The sequence below is a fragment of the Myxine glutinosa genome, chromosome 2 (genome assembly GCF_964187855.1).
Source record: "Myxine glutinosa chromosome 2, kmMyxGlut1.1, whole genome shotgun sequence".
NCBI lineage: Eukaryota > Metazoa > Chordata > Myxini > Myxiniformes > Myxinidae > Myxine > Myxine glutinosa.
Window position 1 is genome coordinate 261483551 of NC_136262.1, and position 24493 is coordinate 261508043.

Genomic DNA, 24493 nt, shown 5'->3' on the forward strand with positions numbered 1-24493 from the left:
ACAAACCGTTACCGGATTCAAACCTTCACCCAATACAAACCTTCACCCAATACAAACCTTCACCCAATACAAACCTTCACCCGATTCAAACCTTCACCCAATACAAACCTTCACCCAATACAAACCTTTACCCCATTCAAACCTTCACCCAATACAAACCTTCACCCAATACAAACCTTCACCCAATACAAACCTTCACCCAATACAAACCGTTACCGGATTCAAACCTTTACCCCATTCAAACCTTCACCCAATACAAACCTTCACCCAATACAAACCTTCACCCAATACAAACCGTTACCGGATTCAAACCTTTACCCCATTCAAACCTTCACCCAATACAAACCTTCACCCAATACAAACCGTTACCGGATTCAAACCTTTACCCGATTCAAACCTTCACCCAATACAAACCGTTACCGGATTCAAACCTTCACCCAATACAAACCGTTACCGGATTCAAACCTTTACCCCATTCAAACCTTCACCCAATACAAACCGTTACCGGATTCAAACCTTCACCCGATTCAAACCTTCACCCAATACAAACCGTTACCGGATTCAAACCTTCACCCAATACAAACCGTTACCGGATTCAAACCTTTACCCCATTCAAACCTTCACCCAATACAAACCGTTACCGGATTCAAACCTTCACCCGATTCAAACCTTCACCCAATACAGACCGTTACCGGATTCGAACCTTCACCCAATACAAACCGTTACCGGATTCAAACCTTCACCCAATACAAACCGTTACCGGATTCAAACCTTTACCCCATTCAAACCTTCACCCAATACAAACCTTCACCCAATACAAACCTTCACCCAATACAAACCGTTACCGGATTCAAACCTTTACCCCATTCAAACCTTCACCCAATACAAACCGTTACCGGATTCAAACCTTCACCCGATTCAAACCTTCACCCAATACAAACCGTTACCGTATTCAAACCTTCACCCAATACAAACCTTCACCCGATTCAAACCTTCACCCAATACAAACCGTTACCGTATTCAAACCTTCACCCGATTCAAACCGTTACCGTATTCAAACCTTCACCCAATACAAACCGTTACCGTATTCAAACCTTCACCCAATACAAACCGTTACCGGATTCAAACCTTCACCCAATACAAACCGTTACCGTATTCAAACCTTCACCCAATTCAAACCGTTACCGTATTCAAACCTTCACCCAATACAAACCGTTACCGTATTCAAACCTTCACCCAATACAAACCGTTACCGTATTCAAACCTTCACCCGATTCAAACCGTTACCGTATTCAAACCTTCACCCAATACAAACCGTTACCGTATTCAAACCTTCACCCAATACAAACCGTTACCGGATTCAAACCTTCACCCAATACAAACCGTTACCGTATTCAAACCTTCACCCAATACAAACCGTTACCGGATTCAAACCTTCACCCAATACAAACCGTTACCGTATTCAAACCTTCACCCGATTCAAACCGTTACCGTATTCAAACCTTCACCCAATACAAACCGTTACCGTATTCAAACCTTCACCCAATACAAACCGTTACCGTATTCAAACCTTCACCCGATTCAAACCGTTACCGTATTCAAACCTTCACCCAATACAAACCGTTACCGTATTCAAACCTTCACCCAATACAAACCGTTACCGGATTCAAACCTTCACCCAATACAAACCGTTACCGTATTCAAACCTTCACCCAATACAAACCTTCACCCGATTCAAACCTTCACCCGATTCAAACCTTCACCCGATTCAAACCTTCACCCAATACAAACCTTCACCCAATACAAACCGTTACCGGATTCAAACCTTCACCCAATACAAACCTTCACCCAATACAAACCTTCACCCAATACAAACCGTTACCGGATTCAAACCTTCACCCAATACAAACCTTCACCCAATACAAACCTTTACCCCATTCAAACCTTCACCCAATACAAACCGTTACCGGATTCAAACCTTCACCCAATACAAACCTTCACCCAATACAAACCTTCACCCAATACAAACCTTCACCCGATTCAAACCTTCACCCAATACAAACCTTCACCCAATACAAACCTTCACCCAATACAAACCTTCACCCAATACAAACCTTCACCCGATTCAAACCTTCACCCAATACAAACCTTCACCCGATTCAAACCTTCACCCAATACAAACCTTCACCCAATACAAACCTTTACCCCATTCAAACCTTCACCCAATACAAACCTTCACCCAATACAAACCTTCACCCAATACAAACCTTCACCCAATACAAACCTTCACCCAATACAAACCTTCACCCAATACAAACCTTCACCCAATACAAACCTTCACCCAATACAAACCTTCACCCAATACAAACCTTCACCCAATACAAACCTTTACCCCATTCAAACCTTCACCCAATACAAACCTTCACCCAATACAAACCTTCACCCAATACAGACCGTTACCGGATTCAAACCTTTGCCCTGTTCAAACCATTACTAGATTCGAACCATTGCCCTATTTGCGTCTTACATTATGTTTCTCAAGCCTTTACGGTTCACAGGATTCGAACCATTATCGGATTATCATTGTCCATAATTTACCCGATTTACGCATCTACCTTTTGTGCACAGAAATCCAAAACACCCCCCATTTTTGTAATGGTACAACCCTAACTTTGAATCGGCTAAAGGGTGCTAACTTCACGGACATCTGTGCGAGGCGATAGAAATAGGAATTAGGGAAAAAGTGAATCCGGATGTAAGCAGTTTGTAAACATCGACCTGACACATTGACACGTAGCACGGAGTTAAAACTGTAAAACGTGGTTCTGAAAGTTGCTTCTCATGATCTCACGAGTTCGTTGTATTATAATTTATATACAATACAAACAAATGGAGCATTAAAACGGTTTTTTGAGGGTGTCATTTGGCGCCCCATCCACTGCGCGCCTGGTGCGGTCGCCCCCTCCGCCCCCCCCCCCCCCCATCACTACGCCATTGCGTGAGACATTAGTATGTTTCGTATGCAGAAGATGCTGATCCATAGAATTATCCATTTCTCAAATGAAAGTTTTCTCACTCATTGGATTACTCTTCTGTTTTACAATCCAAATCTCAGGTATTTTACACTCTTGACTCCAGAACCCTCAAGCTAACTACTCACTGCCTCTTTCCCGACATCACAAATTGTACAAACTATTAAATGCACCTGTTATCGCCTTACATTGGCCTACCTCATGGTCGGAACCAAAACTGGTGAAAAGTTTAAATCGGTACATAATTCTCCATAACATCTTCCTTTACAAATATCGTTTGACAACGCAGATTATGTTTGGCTTTACCCTCTCAACATTCAACCCATGATGCTGTGATCCCAGTTTTTAACCCCATACATTGCATCGTCTCCTAATATCCATCCCATGTGTGCTAAATGTCCCCCCGCCCCTCCCCTTCCCACGCCTCCTGCCCCCAAGCCCTCTCCCTCCCACACTTCTCCCTGCTCTCAAATGTTGTGGTTGTGTGCTTCCCCTTCTCTCCCCATCTTGTCTTCCGCTCCCTCTTTTTGTATATTTTGTTTGTCTGGTTGATTTGTTTGTGAAATAAATGTTAGCTCTTTCACGAGCCTCGATTCAGTATACAAAAAAGAAAAAAAAGACAAAAAAAAAAAGACTATTCTACGAGCCTTAGATCACCAAAGAAAGTTGCCACTGCTCGAGCGATGCATTGCATTCACCGGAAGATTTACACCTACGTTTATGATTACCTGCAACTCATGGGGATGAAACCCATGCATCAAGAGTTAACACGTTTACCTTTAAAATCACCACCAGCACGGGAGTTTGGATGAGACCGACGCAGGAATGTATTATCTCAAAGATGGCCAGGCCTTGGGACAACCCCATGATGCTCCCAATGGCATAAAATGTATCGGTCATCGAGTCTAGTAGAGTGGATGAAGCGGTGGGAGAGGAAAGGGGAAGATGTTATAAATTAATAAAGAGAGAGGGAAAAGTTTCATCATTCCATGAAATGAAGTGCATTCACAATTTTTGGATTCATTATAATCAATTAAAAAAAACAAAAAAAAACCACCTTCAGAGGCCATTTTTTCCCCGCAAGCGGGGGTTGGCCTTTTTCGGGGACCGTGGTTGTTGTTTTTCGGACCCCTTTTTGAAGCAATGTTTTACGGCCGGATGCCCTTCCTGCCGCCAACCCTTTTTGTCGCCTTTTACAACAAGCAGGGAATTACCAGTGAACTGGTACTCAATTTGCCGACCTCGGAAGGATGACAGGCTGAGTCAACCCCCCTGGCGTTAATTCAGCGATCGACCGGGATTCGAACCCAGGATCCTAGGATCCTAAGCCGGCACCCTAGCCGCTAGCCCAACACCAGGGATTATCTCAAATGATAGATAAATCAATGATGCAATGATAAAAACAGACAGAACTAGTTTCAAATGAATAGTTTTTCATTTCAATTTGTCCATCGCAAACAATCTCCTGTCCCAAAGAAAACTTATCTTACTATAATTCACCAAATGTCTCTCTGTCTCTGTCTGTCTGTCTGTCTGTTTGTCTGTCTGTTCCCAGGTATCGCAAAAATGGCTGAACCGATCGCAACGAAATTTTGGGAGGGTAACTCTGGGACCCCCTAGAGTAAAATAAGCTATATTGTTTTTTCAATTTTCCAATTTTTCCAATTTTCCCAAACACGATGGAATAATATTTACCGATATGAACAGTGATGTGGCTTTTATTGAAATTATACAAATACTGTTTAGATTTTGATGATTTGGTGTGATATGATTTAACAGATGTTTATATAAATCGTTTAAAATAAAATAAAAGCCTTCAATTCCTCATATTTTGCCTTTTCATTTGGGCCTCCCAATTGAAGCCCCGCCCATAGGGCGGGTACCGTTGCTAATCATTCAAATTCCTTCTCAGCAAAGGTTTTGTTTTTTTAAGCAGAAAATACATATGAGGATTTCATCTATCTATCTATCATTCCAGTAATCTCTGTGTGTGTGTGTGTGTGTGTGTGTGTATGTGTGTATGTCTGTGTGTTTGTCTGTGACCGCTGTTTCTCGACAACCACGGGTCCGATATACTTGAAACTTGCCAGGTATATTGCTGGGGACCCGAGGATGTGCCTTTTCAAGGTTTGAAATTAATCGGACAAGTAGTTACCGAGCTATGGCGATTTAGCCGTTCGCCGTTCGCTTTGGCGTTGCGAATGGACCAAACCATTTCATGTAAATAGAGGGGGGGGGGGGGGGGGGTTCTGTGGTCGTTGCGAATGAACCAAACCATTTCATGTAAATAGAGGGGGGGATTGTCACCGTACTCGCAAGCCGTTCGCTTTGGACCAAACCATTTCATGTAAATAGAGGGGGGGGATTGTCACCGTACTCGCAAGCCGTTCGCTTTGGACCAAACCATTTCATGTAAATAGAGGGGGGGGATTGTCACCGTACTCGCAAGCCGTTCGCTTTGGACCAAACCATTTCATGTAAATAGAGGGGGGGGATTGTCACCGTACTCGCAAGCCGTTCGCTTTGGACCAAACCATTTCATGTAAATAGAGGGGGGGGGATATAATTTTAGATATATATATAGTACGGGCATGCCCTAGTATATATAAAAGAAAGTTTTTGTTTGTTTGTTTGTTTGATTGTTACTTGCCGGAAAAGATTCCAGCAAGTATGTTGATCGCTTGGTTTGTTACTTGCCGGAAAAGATTCCGGCAAGTATGTTGATCTGTTCGTTTGTTTGTCTGTCTGTCTGTCTGTTTGTCTGTTTGTTACTTGCCGGAAAAGATTCCGTCTGTCTGTCTTTGTTTGTTACTTGCCGGAAAAGATTCCGGCAAGTATGTTGATCTGTTCGTTTGTTTGTTTGTTACTTGCCGGAAAAAAAATGAGATGAATCTGGAATAAAATATGTTAATGATGACGTCATCGGTCACGTGGTTCGGCCGCCATCTTGGAAAAACCGAAAACTTTGCACCTCAACATCTCCAAAAGTGCTGAATTGAAAAAATTGAGACATGGCTCATTGTAAAGAACTCTCCATGGGGAATAAAATATGTTAATGATGACGTCATATGTCACGTGGTCGGCCGCCATCTTGGAAAAACGGCAAAACTTTGCTCCACTATATCTCCAAAAGTACTGAACAGAAAAAGTTGAGACATGGCTCATTGTAAAGAACTCTCCATGGGGAATAAAACATGTTAATGTTGACGTCATCGGTCACGTGGTGCGGCCGCCATCTTGGAAAAACGGAAAAAAATTTCACCTCCATATCTCCGAAAGTGCTGAACAGAAAAAATTGAGACATGGCTCATTGTAAAGTACTCTCCATGGGGAATAAAATATGTTAATGATGACGTCATCGGTCACGTGGTTCGGCCGCCATCTTGGAAAAACTTTGCACCTCGATATCTCCGGAAGTGCTGAATAGAAAAAATTGAGACATGGCTCATTGGAAAGAACTCTCCATGGGGAATAAAATTTGTTAATGATGACGTCATCAGGCACGTGCTTCGGCCGCCATTTTGGAAAAACGGCAAAACGTTGCACCACCATATCTCCAAAAGTGCTGAATAGAAAAAATTGAGACATGGCTCATTGGAAAGAACTCTCCATGGGGAATAAAATATGTTAATGATGACGTCATCGTTCACGTGTTTCGGCCGCCATCTTGGAAAATCCGAAAAAGTTAGCACCTCTATCTCCGAAAGTGCTGAATAGAAAAAATTGAGGCATGGCTCATTGTAAAGAACTCTCCATGGGGAATAAAATATGTTATTGATGACGTCATCGTTCACGTGTTTCGACCGCCATATTTGTCCAAAATGGCCGATAAAAAAGTACATTCCGGCAAGTCCTCGGTCTCTGACCGATTTTTCATCTGTTTGTATGTCTGTCTGTCTGTTTGCAGCACTACGTCTACACCATTGCACATAGAATCGCCAAACTTTGCACACATATTGGTCTTGCCCAGGAATAGACTGTGCCCAATTGATGACGTCATCGGTCACGTGGTTCGGCCGCCATCTTGGAAAAACCGAATGATGACGTCATCGGTCACGTGGTTCGGCCGCCATCTTGGAAAAACCGAAAAACTTTGCACCTCCATATCTCCAAAAGGGCTGAATAGAAAAAATTGAGACATGGCTCATTGTAAAGAACTCTCCATGGGGAATAAAATATGTTAATGATGTCGTCATCGGTCACGTGGTTCGGCCGCCATATTTGTCCTAAATGGCCGATAAAAAAGTACATTCCGGCAAGTCCTCGGTCTCTGACCGATTTTTCATCTGTTTGTCTGTCTGTCTGTCTGTTTGTTCGCAGCACTACGTCTACACCGCTGCACGTAGAATCGCCAAACTTTACACACATATTTGTCTTGCCCTGGAATAGACTGTGCCCAATTTTTAACTCTCTCGGCCCTTGGCCTCCATTATGATGTCATAATTCGATAATTTGACAAGTACAAAACTTCATCCAATCAAGATGCAATTTCTTGAGCGCCATGTCGGCATAAACTGGTGGAGAAAAAAGAAAGAATGATGACGTCATCCGTCACGTGGTTCGGCCGCCATCTTGGAAAAACCAAAAATTTTCACCTCTATATCTCCGAAAGTGCTGAATAGAAAAAATTGAGACATGGCTCATTGTAAAGAACTCTCCATGGGGAATAAAATATATTAATGATGAGGTCATAGGTGCCTCCATTATGATGTCATAATTTGACAAATACAAAACTTCACCCGATTGAGATGAAATTTCTTGAGCATAATTTAGGAATAAATTAGTTTAGAAAACAAATAATGATGACGTCATTGGTCACATGGTTCGGCCGCCATATTTGTCCAACATGGCCGATAAAAAAAGAACATCCCAGCAAGTCCTCGGTCTCTGACCGATTTTTCATTTGTTTGTTTGTTTTTTTGTTTGTTTGTTTGTCTGCACACGCTAATCTCCTGAATGGTGAAAGATAGGAGGAAACCTCTGAAACAAAAAATGTCAGGACGGGCCCCGGGAAGGTTATAGGCTAGGTGGCGAGGCCGGTCGAGGCGGCCTCGGCTGGACTGGGCCCATTTCGCAATTAAAAGCTGAGCTGAATTATAGTAGTCAATCTTCTACGGCTGTGAGTAAAAGCTGAATTATAGTAGTAAATTCATTCAAAAAGAACCAAAAATGTCGGGACGGACCCCGGGAAGGTTATAGGCTAGGTGGCGAGGCCGGTCGAGGCCGCCTCGGCCAGGCTGGGCCCATTTCGCAATTAAAAGCTGACCTGAATTATAGTAGCCAATCTTCTACGGCCACGAGTAAAAGCTGAATTATAGTAGTAAATTCATTCAAAAAGAACCAAAAATGTCGGGACGGACCCCGGGAAGGTTATAGGATAGGTGGCGAGGCCGGTCGAGGCCGCCTCGGCCAGGCTGGGCCCATTTCGCAATTAAAAGCTGACCTGAATTATAGTAGTCAATCTTCTACGGCCGTGAGTAAAAGCTGAATTATAGTAGTAAATTCATTCAAAAAGAACCAAAAATGTCGGGACGGACCCCGGGAAGGTTATAGGCTAGGTGGCGAGGCCGGTCGAGGCTGCCTCGGCCAGGCTGGGCCCATTTCGCAATTAAAAGCTGAGCTGAATTATAGTAGCCAATCTTCTACGGCCACGAGTAAAAGCTGAATTATAGTAGTAAATTCGTTCAAAAAGAACCCGGGCAACGCCGGGTGCTTTCAGCTCGTATAATATAAAATAACATAGTGTAATAGTGTGGGTTACATTGTAGTCATCAATTTATTATGTTTGCATGATGAAAGGCCATGGGGATGGTAAATACAAGCTGCACCATATTTATACCCACACTGCAAGTAACTTGGACTGATCAATGTGATTCACTTATCTGCCAAAAGATGTTTACATTTAGCAACTTTCCATCCAAATAAGAACAATATATGAGTGCATCATAAAGAAGAATCAAAACACTCATCCCACTCTGCAGTTTATCCTCACCTTCTCCAAATGAGATGAATCTAACAGTCATGTTGATAAAGACCCAGGAGAAGGTCAGAAACAAAGTCAGGCTGTACAAGAACAGGTAACCGGAGCATGTCGTCTCGAGAACTGTTTCAAACACACAAAGAACACCACTTGGACAGAAACCACAAAGCATCTCACCTTTATAAATCAATCTCACCTTTATAATCAAGTTGGCTTGTGAGTGTTCCTATCTGAACCCCAGGCTAATGGTGCAAGGAAAACGGGTTCAAATTCTAAATGAGTTTGTGCATATTGAGTAGTAGTAGTACTACTACTACTACTACTACTACTACTACTACTACTACTACTACTACTACTACTGTGCCCTAATTATTCCCATCCTCTTGTAGGGTGTACAGGTAACGTTTTTGGCCCTAACCCTTCATGAACAGACTGGCCAGGCCTGACGTTGTACTGAAGGTGATTTGGGCAGGAATTAGTAATTTGTTCAGGGTACTGGTGATAACTCACCTACTCTTCACAAAAGACACCGTGAGATCTTTAATGTCCACCAACAACTAGTGCTTGCAGGCGAGTCTTCCGGCTTAAGGTCCTTCCATTGGACTGCGCACATATTGCAGCTTTTAGGTGAAACACCAGGGTGGCAGTTTTGCATAGTTTTAAATTTAACCCTTGGCGAGACAACTCAAAAGTGTGCGCATCCATCTAAGGCTCTAAGCTATCCTATCGGACCTATCTATTGTCTCCTAATGTATTTGTAATTCATGCAAAAGCACACTGATGTATACTACTGTGTACCCTACACCATCTGATATGTGTACAAACTCCATGGATCTGAGGTCTTTGTAAAAATAAAGAAAAAAATGCAGCAATTCTCTTCGAGTCTCGACTAATATAGGAAATTCCCAGGGTGTGGGAGGGCGGTAGGTGGTTTGTATACAATGTACACATATTGTGTGCAGAAAGGAGGAAGTGAAACAAATGAAGATTAACTGTAGGAATAGAAGAGAAGACAGGTGTTAGAGAGGAAAGGGGAATGTGCGAGGGGGGCACAAGGGGCACAAGGGGATAGACAGCAAATATCCAATCACTGAATATCTGAAAACTCCAGTAAATGGCCATCTATTTGGGCAGGTGCCATCTGCACCCATGTATTTGGGCAGGTCTCATCTCCACCCATCCATTTGGGCAGGTCTAATCTCCACCCATCCATTTGGGCAGGTCTCATCTCTACCCATCTATTAGGGCAGGTCTAATCTCCACCCATCTATTTGGGCAGGTGCCATCTCCACCCATCTATTTGGGCAGGTCTAATCTCCACCCATCCATTTGGGCAGGTCTCATCTCTACCCATCTATTAGGGCAGGTCTAATCTCCACCCATCTATTTGGGCAGGTCTCATCTCTACCCATCTATTAGGGCAGGTCTAATCTCCACCCATCTATTAGGGCAGGTCTAATCTCCACCCATCTATTTGGGCAGGTCTAATCTCCACCCATCTATTTGGGCAGGTCTCATCTCTACCCATCTATTAGGGCAGGTCTAATCTCCACCCATCTATTTGGGCAGGTCTAATCTCCACCCATCCATTTGGGCAGGTCTCATCTCCACCCATCCATTTGGACAGGTCTCATCTCCACCCATCCATTTGGGCAGGTGCCATCTCCACCCATCTATTTGGGCAGGTCTAATCTCCACCCATCCATTTGGGCAGGTCTCATCTCCACCCATCCATTTGGACAGGTCTCATCTCTACCCATCTATTAGGGCAGGTATAATCTCCACCCATCTATTTGGGCAGGTGTCATCTCTACCCATCTATTTGGGCAGGTCTCATCTCCACCCATCCATTTGGGCAGGTCTCATCTCTACCCATCTATTTGGGCAGGTGTCATCTCTCCCCATCTATTTGGGCAGGTCTAATCTCCACCCATCTATTTGGGCAGGTCTCATCTCTACCCATCTATTTGGGCAGGTCTCATCTCTACCCATCTATTTGGGCAGGTGTCATCTCCACCCATCTATTTTGGGCAGGTGTCATCTCCACCCATCTATTTGGGCAGGTCTCATCTCCACCCATCTATTTGGGCAGGTCTCATCTCTACCCATCTATTTGGGCAGGTGTCATCTCCACCCATCTATTTGGGCAGGTGTCATCTCCACCCATCTATTTGGGCAGGTGTCATCTCCACCCATCTATTTGGGCAGGTCTCATCCCTACACATCTATTTGGGCAGGTGTCATCTCCACCCATCTATTTGGGCAGGTGTCATCTCCACCCATCTATTTGGGAAGGTCTCATCTCCACCCATCTATTTGGGAAGGTCTCATCTCCACCCATCTATTTGGGCAGGTGTCATCTTTACCCATCTATTTTGACAGGTCTCATCTCCACCCATCTATTTGGGCAGGTCTCATCTCTACCCATCTATTTGGGCAGGTGTCATCTCCACCCATCTATTTGGGTAGGTCTATCAATAAACCAACATGGAAACCAAAATGCAAATCAATAAACATGTGCGTAATCAACTTGTTATCCAAAATTAAAATCCGTGTAGGGCAATCACAGGACAGGTAGTCACTTACGATTCATGGTCTGAAACACCTGCAAAGTATCAACCATTAGCTTTTTGTTAGAGAGAGCAATCGTCATTGTAGCAAAGAAGAAGAACTTGGAGGAACCTGTACATTTAGATTTTTAAATGGTATCAATTATGGGATTCAATCGGCTTACCTTCATGTTTGCAGCTGGATTCGTTCAATGTCTGTCACTCCATCCAAAACACAACAACCATTGATTATGTAGAGATTTGAATGATTAACAGTTTGAACATGTTCTTTATAAAGTAACTAAGAAGAGTACCCATCCAAAGTGATGGGAAAATCTAGCATACAGTCACGTGACAAAGTAAGTACACCCCATGTAAAGTTTTGACTTTTTCAACATATTTCAAAAAACTGCGATTTGATCTTCATTTCAACAATATTGATAGATAAAGGTGATATAATACAACAAATATCATGAAACATTTACATTTTGTAGTCCATTGTATAATTTAAATAAACATAAATGCAAATTTCGCATGTGGAAAATGTAAGTACATCCTTGGCTCTAATAGGTCGTATTGCCCCCTTTGGCAGAACCAACCTCAAGTAGGCGTTTCTTATAACTGTCTACCAGTCTCTGACATTGACTGGGAGAAATTTTGGCCCACTCCTCCATGCAGAATTCTTTCAGCTGCGCGAGGTTTGAGGGGTTTCTTGCATGCACAGCTCGTTTCAAATCCCCCCACAACTTCTCGATGGGATTTGGATCCGGGCTTTGACTTGGCCATTCCAGAACCCTCCATTTCTTTCTTTTCAGCCATTCCTTGGTGGATTTACTGGTATGTTTAGGGTCATTGTCATGTTGCAAGGTTCACCTTCGGTTGAGCTTCAACTTTCCGACAGATGGCCTCACATTATCCTCAAGCACCCTCTGGTACAATGAAGAATTCATAGCGGATTCTATGATGGTGAGCTGCCCAGGACCTGATGCAGCAAAGCTGCCCCAAACCGTAATGTTTCCACCAGCATGCTTTACAGTTGGTATCAGGTTCTTGTGGTCAAATGCTGTCTTTGGTTTTCGCCAAACATGTCTTCTGGTACTGTGGCCAAATAGCTCTACCTTTGACTCATCTGTCCAGAGCACATTGTTCCAGAAGTGCTGGTCTTTGCCTAGGTGTTCATTGGCAAAATTTAGTCTTGCCCTGATGTTCTTTCTGGACAGCAAAGGTTTCCTCCTGGCACACCTCCCATGTAGATCAAGTTTGTGCAGCCTCTTTCTAATGGTAGACTCACTTTGACATCAACAGTGGCAAGAGCTACCTGTCGGTCCTGTGATGACATTCTGGGGTTCTTAGAGACTTCTTTCAGCATCTTGCGGTCTGCTCTCAGGCTGAACTTGCTGGGGTGGCCCGGCCTGAACAAGTTGGCAGTTGTTTGGAATCTTCTCCCCTTGTAGATGATCTTCCGGACAGTCGAATGATTGATTTCAAATTGTTTGGAGATCTTTTTAAATCCCTTCCCAGACTCGTAGGCATCTATAACCTTCTTTCTGAAGGCCTCAGAGAGCTCTTTTGATCTAGGCATGGTGACGCCACACACTTCAACAACAAAGAGCAAACCAAACTGAATGTCTGAGGTTTAAATAAGACAGGTTCCTCCAAGATCCTCTCTAACGATGTTCTAATCATTTGCACCTGAGCTGGTGCACCTGATTCTAATTTTAGGTATTTGAAGTAGTGATAAATGTAGGGGTGTACTTACTTTTTCCACATGCGAAATTTGCATTTATGTTTATTTAAATTATACAATGGACTACAAAATGTAAATGTTTCATGATATTTGTTATATTATATCACCTTTATCTATCAATATTGTTGAAATGAAGATCAAATAGCTGTATGTTGAAATATGTTGAAAAAGTCAAAACTTTACATGGGGTGTACTTACTTTTTCACGTGACTGTCGGTCTATCTATCTCTCTCCCATCTCTCCCCCCTCTCTCCCTCTGCCCGTCTTACCTTCTCCCCTCTCCCCCCTTTGTCCCTCTTCCTCCCTCCCCCAAATCCCCTCACCTTCCTCCAATCCCCTCTCCACACAAAGTTCTACCTACATCCGATGAATTATTTGCAACAAGGGAATGGGAATCAGGAACGGGTTGAAATGGGATTCTAAACATGAACGGGTCAAAACGTTTGGTGGGATTTCTTCCTTCCTTCCATCCGTGCAAGTGCTGCTTCATCAGGATAAAGATGGGCGGTGCATACGGCACTGGCGGTGCATAGGCACAGAACGCTGGCTTGATTTCCCAATGCCTCGAAAAAATAACAACAAGGTTTCTGTAATGAAGCCAAAACATTGCTATTGCTTATTATGTGCATATATAAAACATCGTATTTATATAGCTTGGATTGATTCCAATTCCACTGCGCCAAAAAGGAATTATCCTACACACCAGAAGGCTTGAGGCCTACACAAACTGTGTGCTTCAGAACTCCTGTGACGCTGATGGCTGCAACCTTTTGACATTTGATGATGCTTTCAATAGTTGCTGTTGGTCTTTTACACACTGAAGAGAGAAGTTATAGGGAACTCATGGCGATTGTGAATATAACTTCTGTTTGCCGGTTTGGAGCAGTTTTACTTCATGGACCGTACAGCGTATTATTTTATTATATATCGGGTTTTTAAAATCCGAATTATTTTCCGATTTCACTCGAGATTTCGACATAATTATTTAGGCCATTAGTTCTCAATGCAAAAATATTGAATCAAATTTCGAATATCAGCTTTTATTTCACTCATTAATTTTTATCAGCCTCCACTCATTTGTTCCTCTTTTTTCTCGTCTGTGGAACCAACTTCCACATCCTGTTCAATCTCACTCTTCCCGCCAGGTCTTCAAGACAGCTGTTCACCACCATCTCAGATAATCTCCAATCCAAAACCATGATATTTTCTCCCCTCATTAACCCAACTCCACCCATTCCAATCCCTCCTCCTTTCAAATGTTCAGCTTATACGATAATCTTGCCAGGAGCCAATCACAGTGCACCTAGCCTCGCTCAGCCAATCAGCATAACAGGGAACGGACAGCCATCCTTGTATGTATGTATATATGGGTGGTGGCTTGATTGTCGTAGTGATGATATACAGTGGCGGAGTGATGGTTTGTGGCGCTCGGGGCGAAGGTCAAAAATATCGCCCCCTGCAGGTACTGACATAGTCGGAAATTCCTACTGAGGGGCCATATGAAAGAGCTCTCAGCTTCCCCAACGGGTTCAGCAGCAGAGCCCTGGTAGCTTTTCAAAATGAGAATAGATTAAGATATGATCTCCTGAGATTACTAGGCTTATTAACTACAAAGAATCCGGAAGAATTCCTGTGTTTCTAAACACGTGCCATGTTAAAGTGCGTAGAGCAGTTTAATAGGTCTTATATGTGGTATTTATATGCAGCATGGTATGGTATTTCTATGGCCTAGAGACTAGAGCTGATGAGACAGAGCAGCAGAGGAAGACAAGGAAGTTAAAGAACTCACTTGACACGTGATCCTGGCCGTCACTGATTGGGACACAACACCGTGAGGTATCCAGATTTGATCGACATAATTACATAACAAACATCCAACAGTTACACCCCTCCATCCCCTGGGCCATTGGGCGATCTCCATGTTAGAGTGCACATTAAACCTCATTATACAAGACAAGAGATCGACGCAGCAGGCAGCCCGATAATTACTAACACTGGAACATGGATTTATTTACTGTGCGATAGAAATAGGAATTAGGAAAAAAGTGAATCCGGATGTAAGCAGTTTGTAAACATCGACCTGACACATTGACACGTAGCACGGAGTTAAAACTGTAAAACGTGATTCTGAAAGTTGCTTCTCATGATCTCGCAAGTTCGTTGTGTTATAATTTATATACAATACAAACAAATAGAGCATGATAACGGTTTTTTGAGGGTGTCATTTGGCGCCCCATCCACTTCACGCCTGGTGCAGTCGCTCCCTCCGCCCCACATCACGACACCACTGTATATATATATATATATATATATATATATATATATATATATATACATACACACATACATATATATACACATACATATATATACACATATATATATACACATACATATATATACACATACATATATATATACACATACATATATATACACATACATATATATACACATATATATATACACATATATATATATACACATATATATATACACATATATATATATACACATATATATATACACATATATATTGTTGTGGATATGAGGACTGTATATATTTTTTTGATTGTGTGCTGTATTGTTGTGATTATTGTTTATTCTGTGCCTCCTGCCTCCGGAGCTGTGTAAAGACCAAAAGGGCGTCCCATAGTCCACAAGCATACACGTCAGCCAAGTAATAGAATATACCTGTTGATAGTTATCTCTTATTCTGTGTTTTAGCGTAAGGCTGTGTCTTCCATTAATAGAAATACTCCATTGCACCAGTGAAAGAGATAGATTCCCTTCCATTCCCCCCTTTCCGTCAATTGCAATTTGAAGCGCCTTCCGCATTTTGGTCGGTTTTTTCCCTTCATCCGCCATTGACCACGAGGCAGGGTTGGGGGAAGGAAGGCGTTTCCCCACCTCGTCAGAGAGGGGAGGAGTGAACCAGCCCCACTCGACCAACCATGAGCCAGGGGTTCGGCTAGAGAGGGCGGAGGAAGAGCGATCGGGGAGGGTCGCAAAGGTTGAGGGGCGGGGGCCTATATAACCCAAGGCAAGGGCGTGTCCAAGAGAGAGATGCGTTTTTACAGAGGAGAGCAGAAGACAGAAAGGCCTGGAGTTGGACTTTGAGTTGGTTGGGAGTCGGTCGTCAAGTGCAGAGTGGTGAAGAGTCAGTCAGTAGAGGTGGTGGTCAAGTGGTTGCGTTGGTTGCGGTGAGGAGTCGGTGGTAAAGAGTGAGGGACCAAGAAAGAGAGAGAAAGAGTCCTGAAGCAAGAGAGGAAGTTGTTGGACTGGGTGGGACTAAGGAAGGAGAGAGAACCCGTCACACCAATCCCCCAAGCTCCGCGTTGGCTCCACCAAGCGTTCAGCTCCACCAAGCTCCGCGTTGGCTCCACCAAGCGTTCACCTCCAGCCATCCACCTCCTGCAATTCCCCGCGTGAGTCAGTGTCTTTTGTTTGTTCTGTCCTGGGTTAATTAAGTCTGTATAAGCTAGTATTTTCCCTGTGTCACCTGCGTCTTATGTGCTTGTAAATAAACGTGACTGCTTTCTTTTTGCTTGTGTGTAAATAGTCAATAAATTCAGTCGTATTTCCAAACCTTTCTTTGCCTTCGTTTTCCTCTTTGCATTGCGTCGTTTTCGTCTTTTCCCTCATTGAGCAGCTGGGGTGCGATACGGCCAAAGTCTGGGTGAATCGGGTGAGTTTTGTTAGGTCGCGGTCTTACACCACCGCTCGGTCTATAACATCTAACCGCGATCTATAACAATATATACACATATATATATACACATATATATATACACATACATATATATACACATACATATATATACACATACATATATATACACATACATATATATACACATACATATTGTTGCGGATATGGGATTTGGCCTCCATCCATATCCGCTTGTAAATATTCCCCTATTTCCCCAATACCCCCCAACTATCCCCAATCCCCCATTCCCTAGTCCCATTGCCTGTAAATAACACTCTGTAGAACCGACCTTCCCCTTCTTCCCCCATTAAATGTCGTGCCCAGGTCCACCGCATCTCACGTAGACAACTTTCGGACCTCTTGCTAGTTATTCTTAGTCTATGTCAGTTAAGGACTCGTTTCCATTAATTCTGACTCTTCGTTGCACCAGAATGTGATTGTATGGCACCAGTAGTGAGTTTAGGACCTCCCCATACCTCCTCCCATCTTCCTCATGAAACAATAACAATAACAACAACAACAACTACAACCACAGCGGGGGCGGCGCGGCTGCGGTGCGGGGAGTGTGCGTCCTCACTCCGGCTCGGTTAGCCGCCATTACCCATGTGCGCCGACGGGGTTACCACGAAGGGGCTGCCTGTCGGCCCCTCGTCAAGGGCGGAGCCCGGTAACCCCCGCACCCAATAAGAAGCAACGGGCCGATTCCATCTGGGGCGGAGCTAACGAGCCGAGGGCGTGTCACTCCCCGCCGGATATACGCAGCGACTTACCGGACGTGACGTGAGATGCGCCTCAGCCACGAAGGAGAACCAGACGCCACCTCCGAGCGCTGTGACACCTCCCTGCATCTACTGGACCGTACTGTATCCTGTCCCTGAGCCAAGAGTGCACCTTGAGCCATCGACTACCTGCCTTTCCTTGCCATCAATCCCCGTGTGAGTCAGTTTTGTCCTGTTTATCTGTCGTCTGTCGGGGCTACTATAAGACCGTAATTAAGTGCCTATCTTTCAATGCTGTCTCTCTCATCCCTGTAATCTAAACGTTCCGAACTATTATAACCTCCTCCGGAGGTCTTGAGAACTGTACCCCTGGTGTCGTGTCATTTTAAACCCAGCCGTTGTGTCCTTTCCTCAATTGATTTAGCGTAGCGCGACTCGGCCAAGGTTCGAGTATAATCGGGTAACTTGTGCGAACACGGCGGCCATTCCGCTCGGCCCACCATAACATCAAAGTCGTGTCCGTAACAATTGGTGTCGAGGAGTGGAATTCGGACCTGGGACTAAATTTGTTAGGCCCAAATTTTGGAACACCAATTGTACCATTAGGGTAACAATTGGTGTTGGGAAGTAGAATTCGATCCGGAGCGCGTTTCATGCGCTCGAAATTTGATTTTGTTTTACGGAAAAAAAACCCCCGAATTTTGAAAGTCGCGCTATGGCGGATCAAGACAGCTGGGTTCCGGTAGAGGAGAGTGAGGCAGGGTCGATCCAGGACCAAATTGAGGGACATGAGGGACAGGAGGAGAGCGAAGCAGTGAGGGCGGCAGGTTCGCAAAATGGCGCCTCGCACATAGCTACGGCGGCCGCACCCGCTGCACAAGTGGGAGGGATGGCCCAAATGCAGGCCCTCATGGAGCAATTTATGGCGCAAATGCAGGCGTCCCTCAAAATGCAGAGTGAGCAATTAGGGGTGATGGGAAACCAAATGGGGGTAATGGGGAACAGTATAGAAGCTCAGGGTGAGCGATTGGAGGGCAAAATGGGGGTCATGGGGGGCGAAATGGGGTCCAATAGCGAGAAATTGAGGGAGGACATGGGGGCCCAGATCGGGGGGTTAGGGAGTAGAATAGAGGGATTAGACAATAGATTAGGGGAAATACAGGAGGGGTTAATGGGGGTAGAAAACAGAATGGCCGCTCAAGAGAATCAAATGGAAGGGATGCAAAAGGGGTTAGAGGGGTTAGAAAACAGTATGGAAGGCAAATTGAGGGACATGAGGGACCAAGCGGAAAGGGAAGTTAAACAAATGGGGCAGCAGATAGAGGGGGTCAGAATGGGGGTAGAAACCAAACTGGATGCTCACAGGGAGGAAATGGAGCAGATGAGGGTGGCATCTGGGCAGGAGATGCAAGTGATGGGAGAGGAGATCAGAAGAGGTGTGAGTGAGGAGGTCGGAGGAGTGCGCGAGGAGGTGAGGCACTGTAAGGAGCACATGGAGAAGGAGGTGAGAAAGGGGACTGTAAAGTTACAAGGGGGCATAGAGGACCTGACGCAGGAGGTGGAACAGCTGACGGAGGGACAAAAAGGACTAACGGAGCAGGTTCAAAGGAACACTGCGGTATTAGGAGGTTTAAAAGCGACACAGAAAGAACTAAAAGATGACTTGATAGCGACGAAGAGGGAATGTCAGATGGTACGTGAGGGACTGACAACGAGGTTGGACGAGGTGATAGAGGTGATGGAGACGAAGGACCGGCAGGTGAGGACGCACATGGAAACGGTCAAGGTAGCCTTAGAGGATGAGCTTGAGGAGACGTACCGGGAAATCAAAGAGGTGAAGCAGAAATTAGAAGAAGTGGAAGAAGGGGTGAGCGAAATTAAGAAGCGACGGAGAGGGGATAAGAAAGAGATAAAAGAGGAGATAAAAGAATTGGTCCAAAATCTGTGTTTGGATCGTGATGATGTGCTCATTAACCGGATGAGGGATTCGCAGGTGATGGAGGAGAAGCGAAGAGGAAGAGGACCCGGTGTAAGTGGTGACCAATATGGCCGTGCGTATGATGCGCCAGGGGATTTAAGAAGCTTGGGGGTCGAGATGGACCCGGGTGTTCGTGAGAGGCCGTTGGTGAAGTGTGCGACAGGTCTGGTGTGCGAAAGAGGAGGTGTGCGAGAAAGTCCGACTCTGGGGTGTGTGAGGAAAAAGTGCGTGCCAAGGAGTGAGGGTGCTGGCGAGAGTGAGTCGGTCGTAGCGCGTGTGCGAGGGAGCACATGGAAGCGCGGTGTGGTGAGTGTTACAGAGGGTGTAACGGGAGAGTGTGCGCGAGAAAGGTGTGTGACGGACAGGTGCATGAGGAAAGAGTGCGCTGTCAAGAGTAAGGGTGAGTGCGCTGTCAAGAATGGAGGTGAGAGTAGTGAGAGTGACAAGGAGAGTGAGTTGGTTGTGACAGGTGAGCGAGGATGTACACCTGGGATGGAAGGATGCACACCTGGAATGGTAGAGCGTGAGTGGGAATGCACGCTGGAGTTGGTGGTGAGGCACGTGGTTGGGTGTGCGAATGAGAGCACACCTGTGATTGTCACAGAGGAGGTGACAGAGGAGGGGGCGCGAAGAGGTGTGTTGGTGAGGTGTGCGACCAACGAATGTGTGCCAAAGTGTTCGGTGGTCAGGTGTGTGACCAAGGCTGTGAGTGGAATGGGTGTACCTGGGTGTGTAAGGAAAGGTACGAGGAGCATGGAAACGGCTGGATGTGTGAGCAAGGAACGGGCTGCGGGGTGTAAGCGTCCAGGTAAAGCATCGACGGTAAACGGGTTAGAGGTTAGAGCGACTTTTAGCCGAATCGGGCCCTCGGTGCGTGCTGGGCCTCGCTTTGAACGGCCGCGTCCGTGCTCCACTAGGCGGAGCGGGCGGCTGGATAGGAAGGGTCGTCATGGCGACCACTTTTTGTTGAGGCATTCCGGCAGGTCGAGATCGAGCCATGGGATGGCTCCGTGCCGAGAAGGTGCGTGGGATCTCGGCCCGGGTAAACCTCCTTCCCTGCACCGAATGCGGGACGTATCCAGCCGCTGGCACCAAACAACCCGCATTCATGGCTTGGCTTTACGAAGCCGGGCTTTGGACAGGAATTGGCGCACCGAGAGGCATTAGTGAGTAGACTGTGTGATGAGGATAGTGTTTTGGCCCCAAAATTAGAGAAAAACAAAATTTGATGATTGGCAAAGGAGTGGCAGTAATGATTGGCAGATGATGGGCAGTAATTGGCCAAATTTTTGATTTGTTGAAATTTGATGTGCAAAATTGGTAGTGAGCGATGGGCCCGGTGGGTAAGGGGGGCATCCCTGCCACCCTTCCCATGTGGGGCAAATGCGCAATAGCTTATGGGGTGTATGGCAGTGAAAACTAGCCCGGGTGGGTTAGGATATTGATAGGGCCCTAGAAGATGACATTAGGTGACGTTAAGTTTAGTTAGTGACTGATACCTGTAGTGGGGACGCAGGTAGATTAGTATGGATGATAATGACGAGGGAGCGCAATAGTTTAAAGGGACGACTGGGAAGCGCAAGTTTCAGAGGGGAGTAGTTAGATGAGATGATGCCGTGTGTGTGAGGATTGAACAGGTGTGATTGCACAGGTGTGCAAACTGGACAGGTGTGTGGAGCAGTGTATGAGTAGTAAGTGTTGTGGATCAGCGCGAATGCGCTTGGGGAGAGAAGGGTGCAGGCGGCACCAAGAGTGAGAGCACAGGTGTGCAAGTACAGGTGTGTGGAGAGAGTTGGAGTAAGTGGTACGGAGTGGTGTGCATGGTGCGAAGGTGTGGATGGGGGAAGAGTGGACCCCCATCACGGATACCCGGGGCGGGTAGTGTAAGTGTTAGGTAGAGGGTACAGGTAAATTGTGGTTGGATATTGGCATCTGTGGTGCGGGTTGCAGAATGGTATTGTGGATGGGTGCATTAGTGTTGTGGAAATGGCTGGGCGTGTAGCCTGTTAGTGTGTGTAGTTGGTTGGGCACTCCACCACTGTGAGGATGTCGGCCAGGTGAGGCCGCAGGTGGGCTCTGGGAGCCGGTAGTTGTGGATGGGGCCCGAGGATCCGGAGGACGGACCCGGGTAGCCCAGTGCCAGAGAGGGCACCGAGTGGGGAGAGCGCCAGAGGGCCTTCCCCAGGTAGTTAGGTTAGGGTAAGGAGCAGGTAAGCTCGGAGGCAACTGCAGTGGTGGAGGTGTGCAGGTGGGTAGACCCGCTGGGAGAGGTACACGCCACAGCCCAGAAATTGTGCGAGGGCACCGGGAGATGAATCGGGGGAGTGAGACCCCAAATTGAAAAGCACCACAGTTTGGTCAATGGGAATTGGTTTTTAGAACCCATAGTGTAAGAGGGCCAATGGTTTGGCAGGAGAAAGACCCCGGGTAATGTAAAGTTGTTAAAGTCATTTAGGAAATAGTTAGGATTGATGAACCTGTCCCACCATACGCAGCCACTTACCTGTGGTGATGATGATGACTCCACACCTGTGTTTTCTTTGTTTTGTGTTGCAGGAAGTAAGGATTGCTGTTGGATTTGTGAGACGCATCACGACGTGGATGAGACATTGGGGTGATTCCATCTCTCCCTCCTTAGGAGGGACTGATGATGAATTGGTAATGGCAAATTTTGATGTTCAGTTGGAGATGGCAAATTTTGATGAGAGTTGAAAATGGCAAATTTGATTGGTTAGGAGGGAGAGAAGACGAATTTGGTTTATGGGAGGAACGGGGAAGACAGTAGGGACGTTTGTTGATTTGTAAAGTAGATGTTTATGGGTAGTGTTGTGTTTTGTGGATACAGTAAGGGGTAAGGGAGGGGCCATGTAGGTTACCTGGTGGGGGGGGGGCGTACGGTAGGAACGTACCTGTCTCACCTGGTTCCCATGTGTCCCCAGTGTGCATCATCTTATATTGCGTGCACTTTTGCGCCCTTACCACCTTACTCGCTTGTCTGCTTCTTTTGTCTCCCACCTCCGAGGATCTGGCTTTGGGGCAGAGAGAGAGGAGAGAGAGGTGCTGGCTACGCAGTTGTGGGCCTGCACTTTTGCTGCTTGCTGCCTGGATCGATACACCATATGGACCGCAATGTTTGTGGCCGCCCACCATGGACCGCAGTTCTTTTGCGGCCAAGCACCACCCATTGATGGACCTCTGGGTCAACGTGGCACCTATGCCAAACAGGTGAACCACTAATAGTTGGCCCCCTGACGGCCACAATAAAGAAATGGACGCGGTTGGCGCCTTTCTTTATTTTTTGAAAGAAGTAAGAAGGCCAAGTGCACCACACGAAGGCAAGACCAGCGGCAGAACATCGGCCGGCTGCGACACCACACCATGATTACTAAACATTTTATTGGTGCACCGGATGGTGCTGACTGTGTGATGGGGTGGTGCTTTTGGTGCTTGGAAGGGGTGCTCTGCACATTATTAAAGGCCGTAAGGCCACAGAGCACTCGTGGGTTGGTGTATCGATGCTGGCATGCGTGCTCTCTCTATGCATAACATCTGCATGTGTTCCTCCAAAAACAGGTCCTGGATCGTAGTGTAAATATCAGCGTAGTCTTATGTAAATAATGCTCCCTACCGGCTGTATGTTTAGTTTGCGAATTCTTTCCGCGATCCGGTTATCCTGTGGGTGTGCTTCTGTGAGGAGAAGGGTGCAACGTCGCAGGGGGACATATTTACTCATTTGTGAACATCTGTAAAACTGTCGCACTCAGGGTAGAGTTAATAGTAGAGGGAACTACATCTGAGTGCCACACTAAAGTAGGTAAAAATTTATCGGGTCGGGACGCCCCGAGGGTAGAGAAGGGTGCAATGTTGCGGATATGGGATTTGGCCTCCATCCATATCCGCTTGTAAATATTCCCCTATTTCCCCAATACCCCCCAACTATCCCCAATCCCCCATTCCCTAGTCCCATTGCCTGTAAATAACACTCTGTAGAACCGACCTTCCCCTTCTTCCCCCATTAAATGTCGTGCCCAGGTCCACCGCATCTCACGTAGACAACTTTCGGACCTCTTGCTAGTTATTCTTAGTCTATGTCAGTTAAGGACTCGTTTCCATTAATTCTGACTCTTCGTTGCACCAGAATGTGATTGTATGGCACCAGTAGTGAGTTTAGGACCTCCCCATACCTCCTCCCATCTTCCTCATGAAACAATAACAATAACAACAACAACAACTACAACCACAGCGGGGGCGGCGCGGCCGCGGTGCGGGGAGTGTGCGTCCTCACTCCGGCTCGGTTAGCCGCCATTACTCATGTGCGCCGACGGGGTTACCACGAAGGGGCTGCCTGTCGGCCCCTCGTCAAGGGCGGAGCCCGGTAACCCCCACACCCAATAAGAAGCAACGGGCCGATTCCATCTGGGGCGGAGCTAACGAGCCGAGGGCGTGTCACTCCCCGCCGGATATACGCAGCGACTTACCGGACGTGACGTGAGATGCGCCTCAGCCACGAAGGAGAACCAGACGCCACCTCCGAGCGCTGTGACACCTCCCTGCATCTACTGGACCGTACTGTATCCTGTCCCTGAGCCAAGAGTGCACCTTGAGCCATCGACTACCTGCCTTTCCTTGCCATCAATCCCCGTGTGAGTCAGTTTTGTCCTGTTTATCTGTCGTCTGTCGGGGCTACTATAAGACCGTAATTAAGTGCCTATCTTTCTATGCTGTCTCTCTCATCCCTGTAATCTAAACGTTCCGAACTATTATAACCTCCTCCGG

The 24493-nt window shown here is 45.9% G+C and overlaps 1 protein-coding gene across 4 annotated transcripts in view; it reads right to left on the reverse strand.

Moving 5' to 3' along the window:
• LOC137420598 (very-long-chain (3R)-3-hydroxyacyl-CoA dehydratase) overlaps window positions 1-24493 on the reverse strand; it is a 69467-nt gene that overhangs the window by 42780 nt on the left and 2194 nt on the right. Inside the window, exons 2-5 of one of the 4 annotated variants that reach the window (XM_068105791.2) lie at window positions 11747-11777; window positions 11599-11617; window positions 9025-9135; window positions 3810-3937 (exon numbers count right to left, since the gene is read on the reverse strand). In XM_068105791.2, coding sequence (XP_067961892.1) covers window positions 3810-3937; window positions 9025-9135; window positions 11599-11617; window positions 11747-11752 — 264 coding nt within the window. In that variant the 5' untranslated portion in view covers window positions 11753-11777. Of the gene's footprint in view, window positions 1-3809; window positions 3938-9024; window positions 11171-11598; window positions 11618-11746; window positions 11784-24493 lie in introns of those variants that run through there. The other 3 variants (XM_068105792.2, XM_068105790.2, XM_068105794.2) reach the window with 3 other exon arrangements.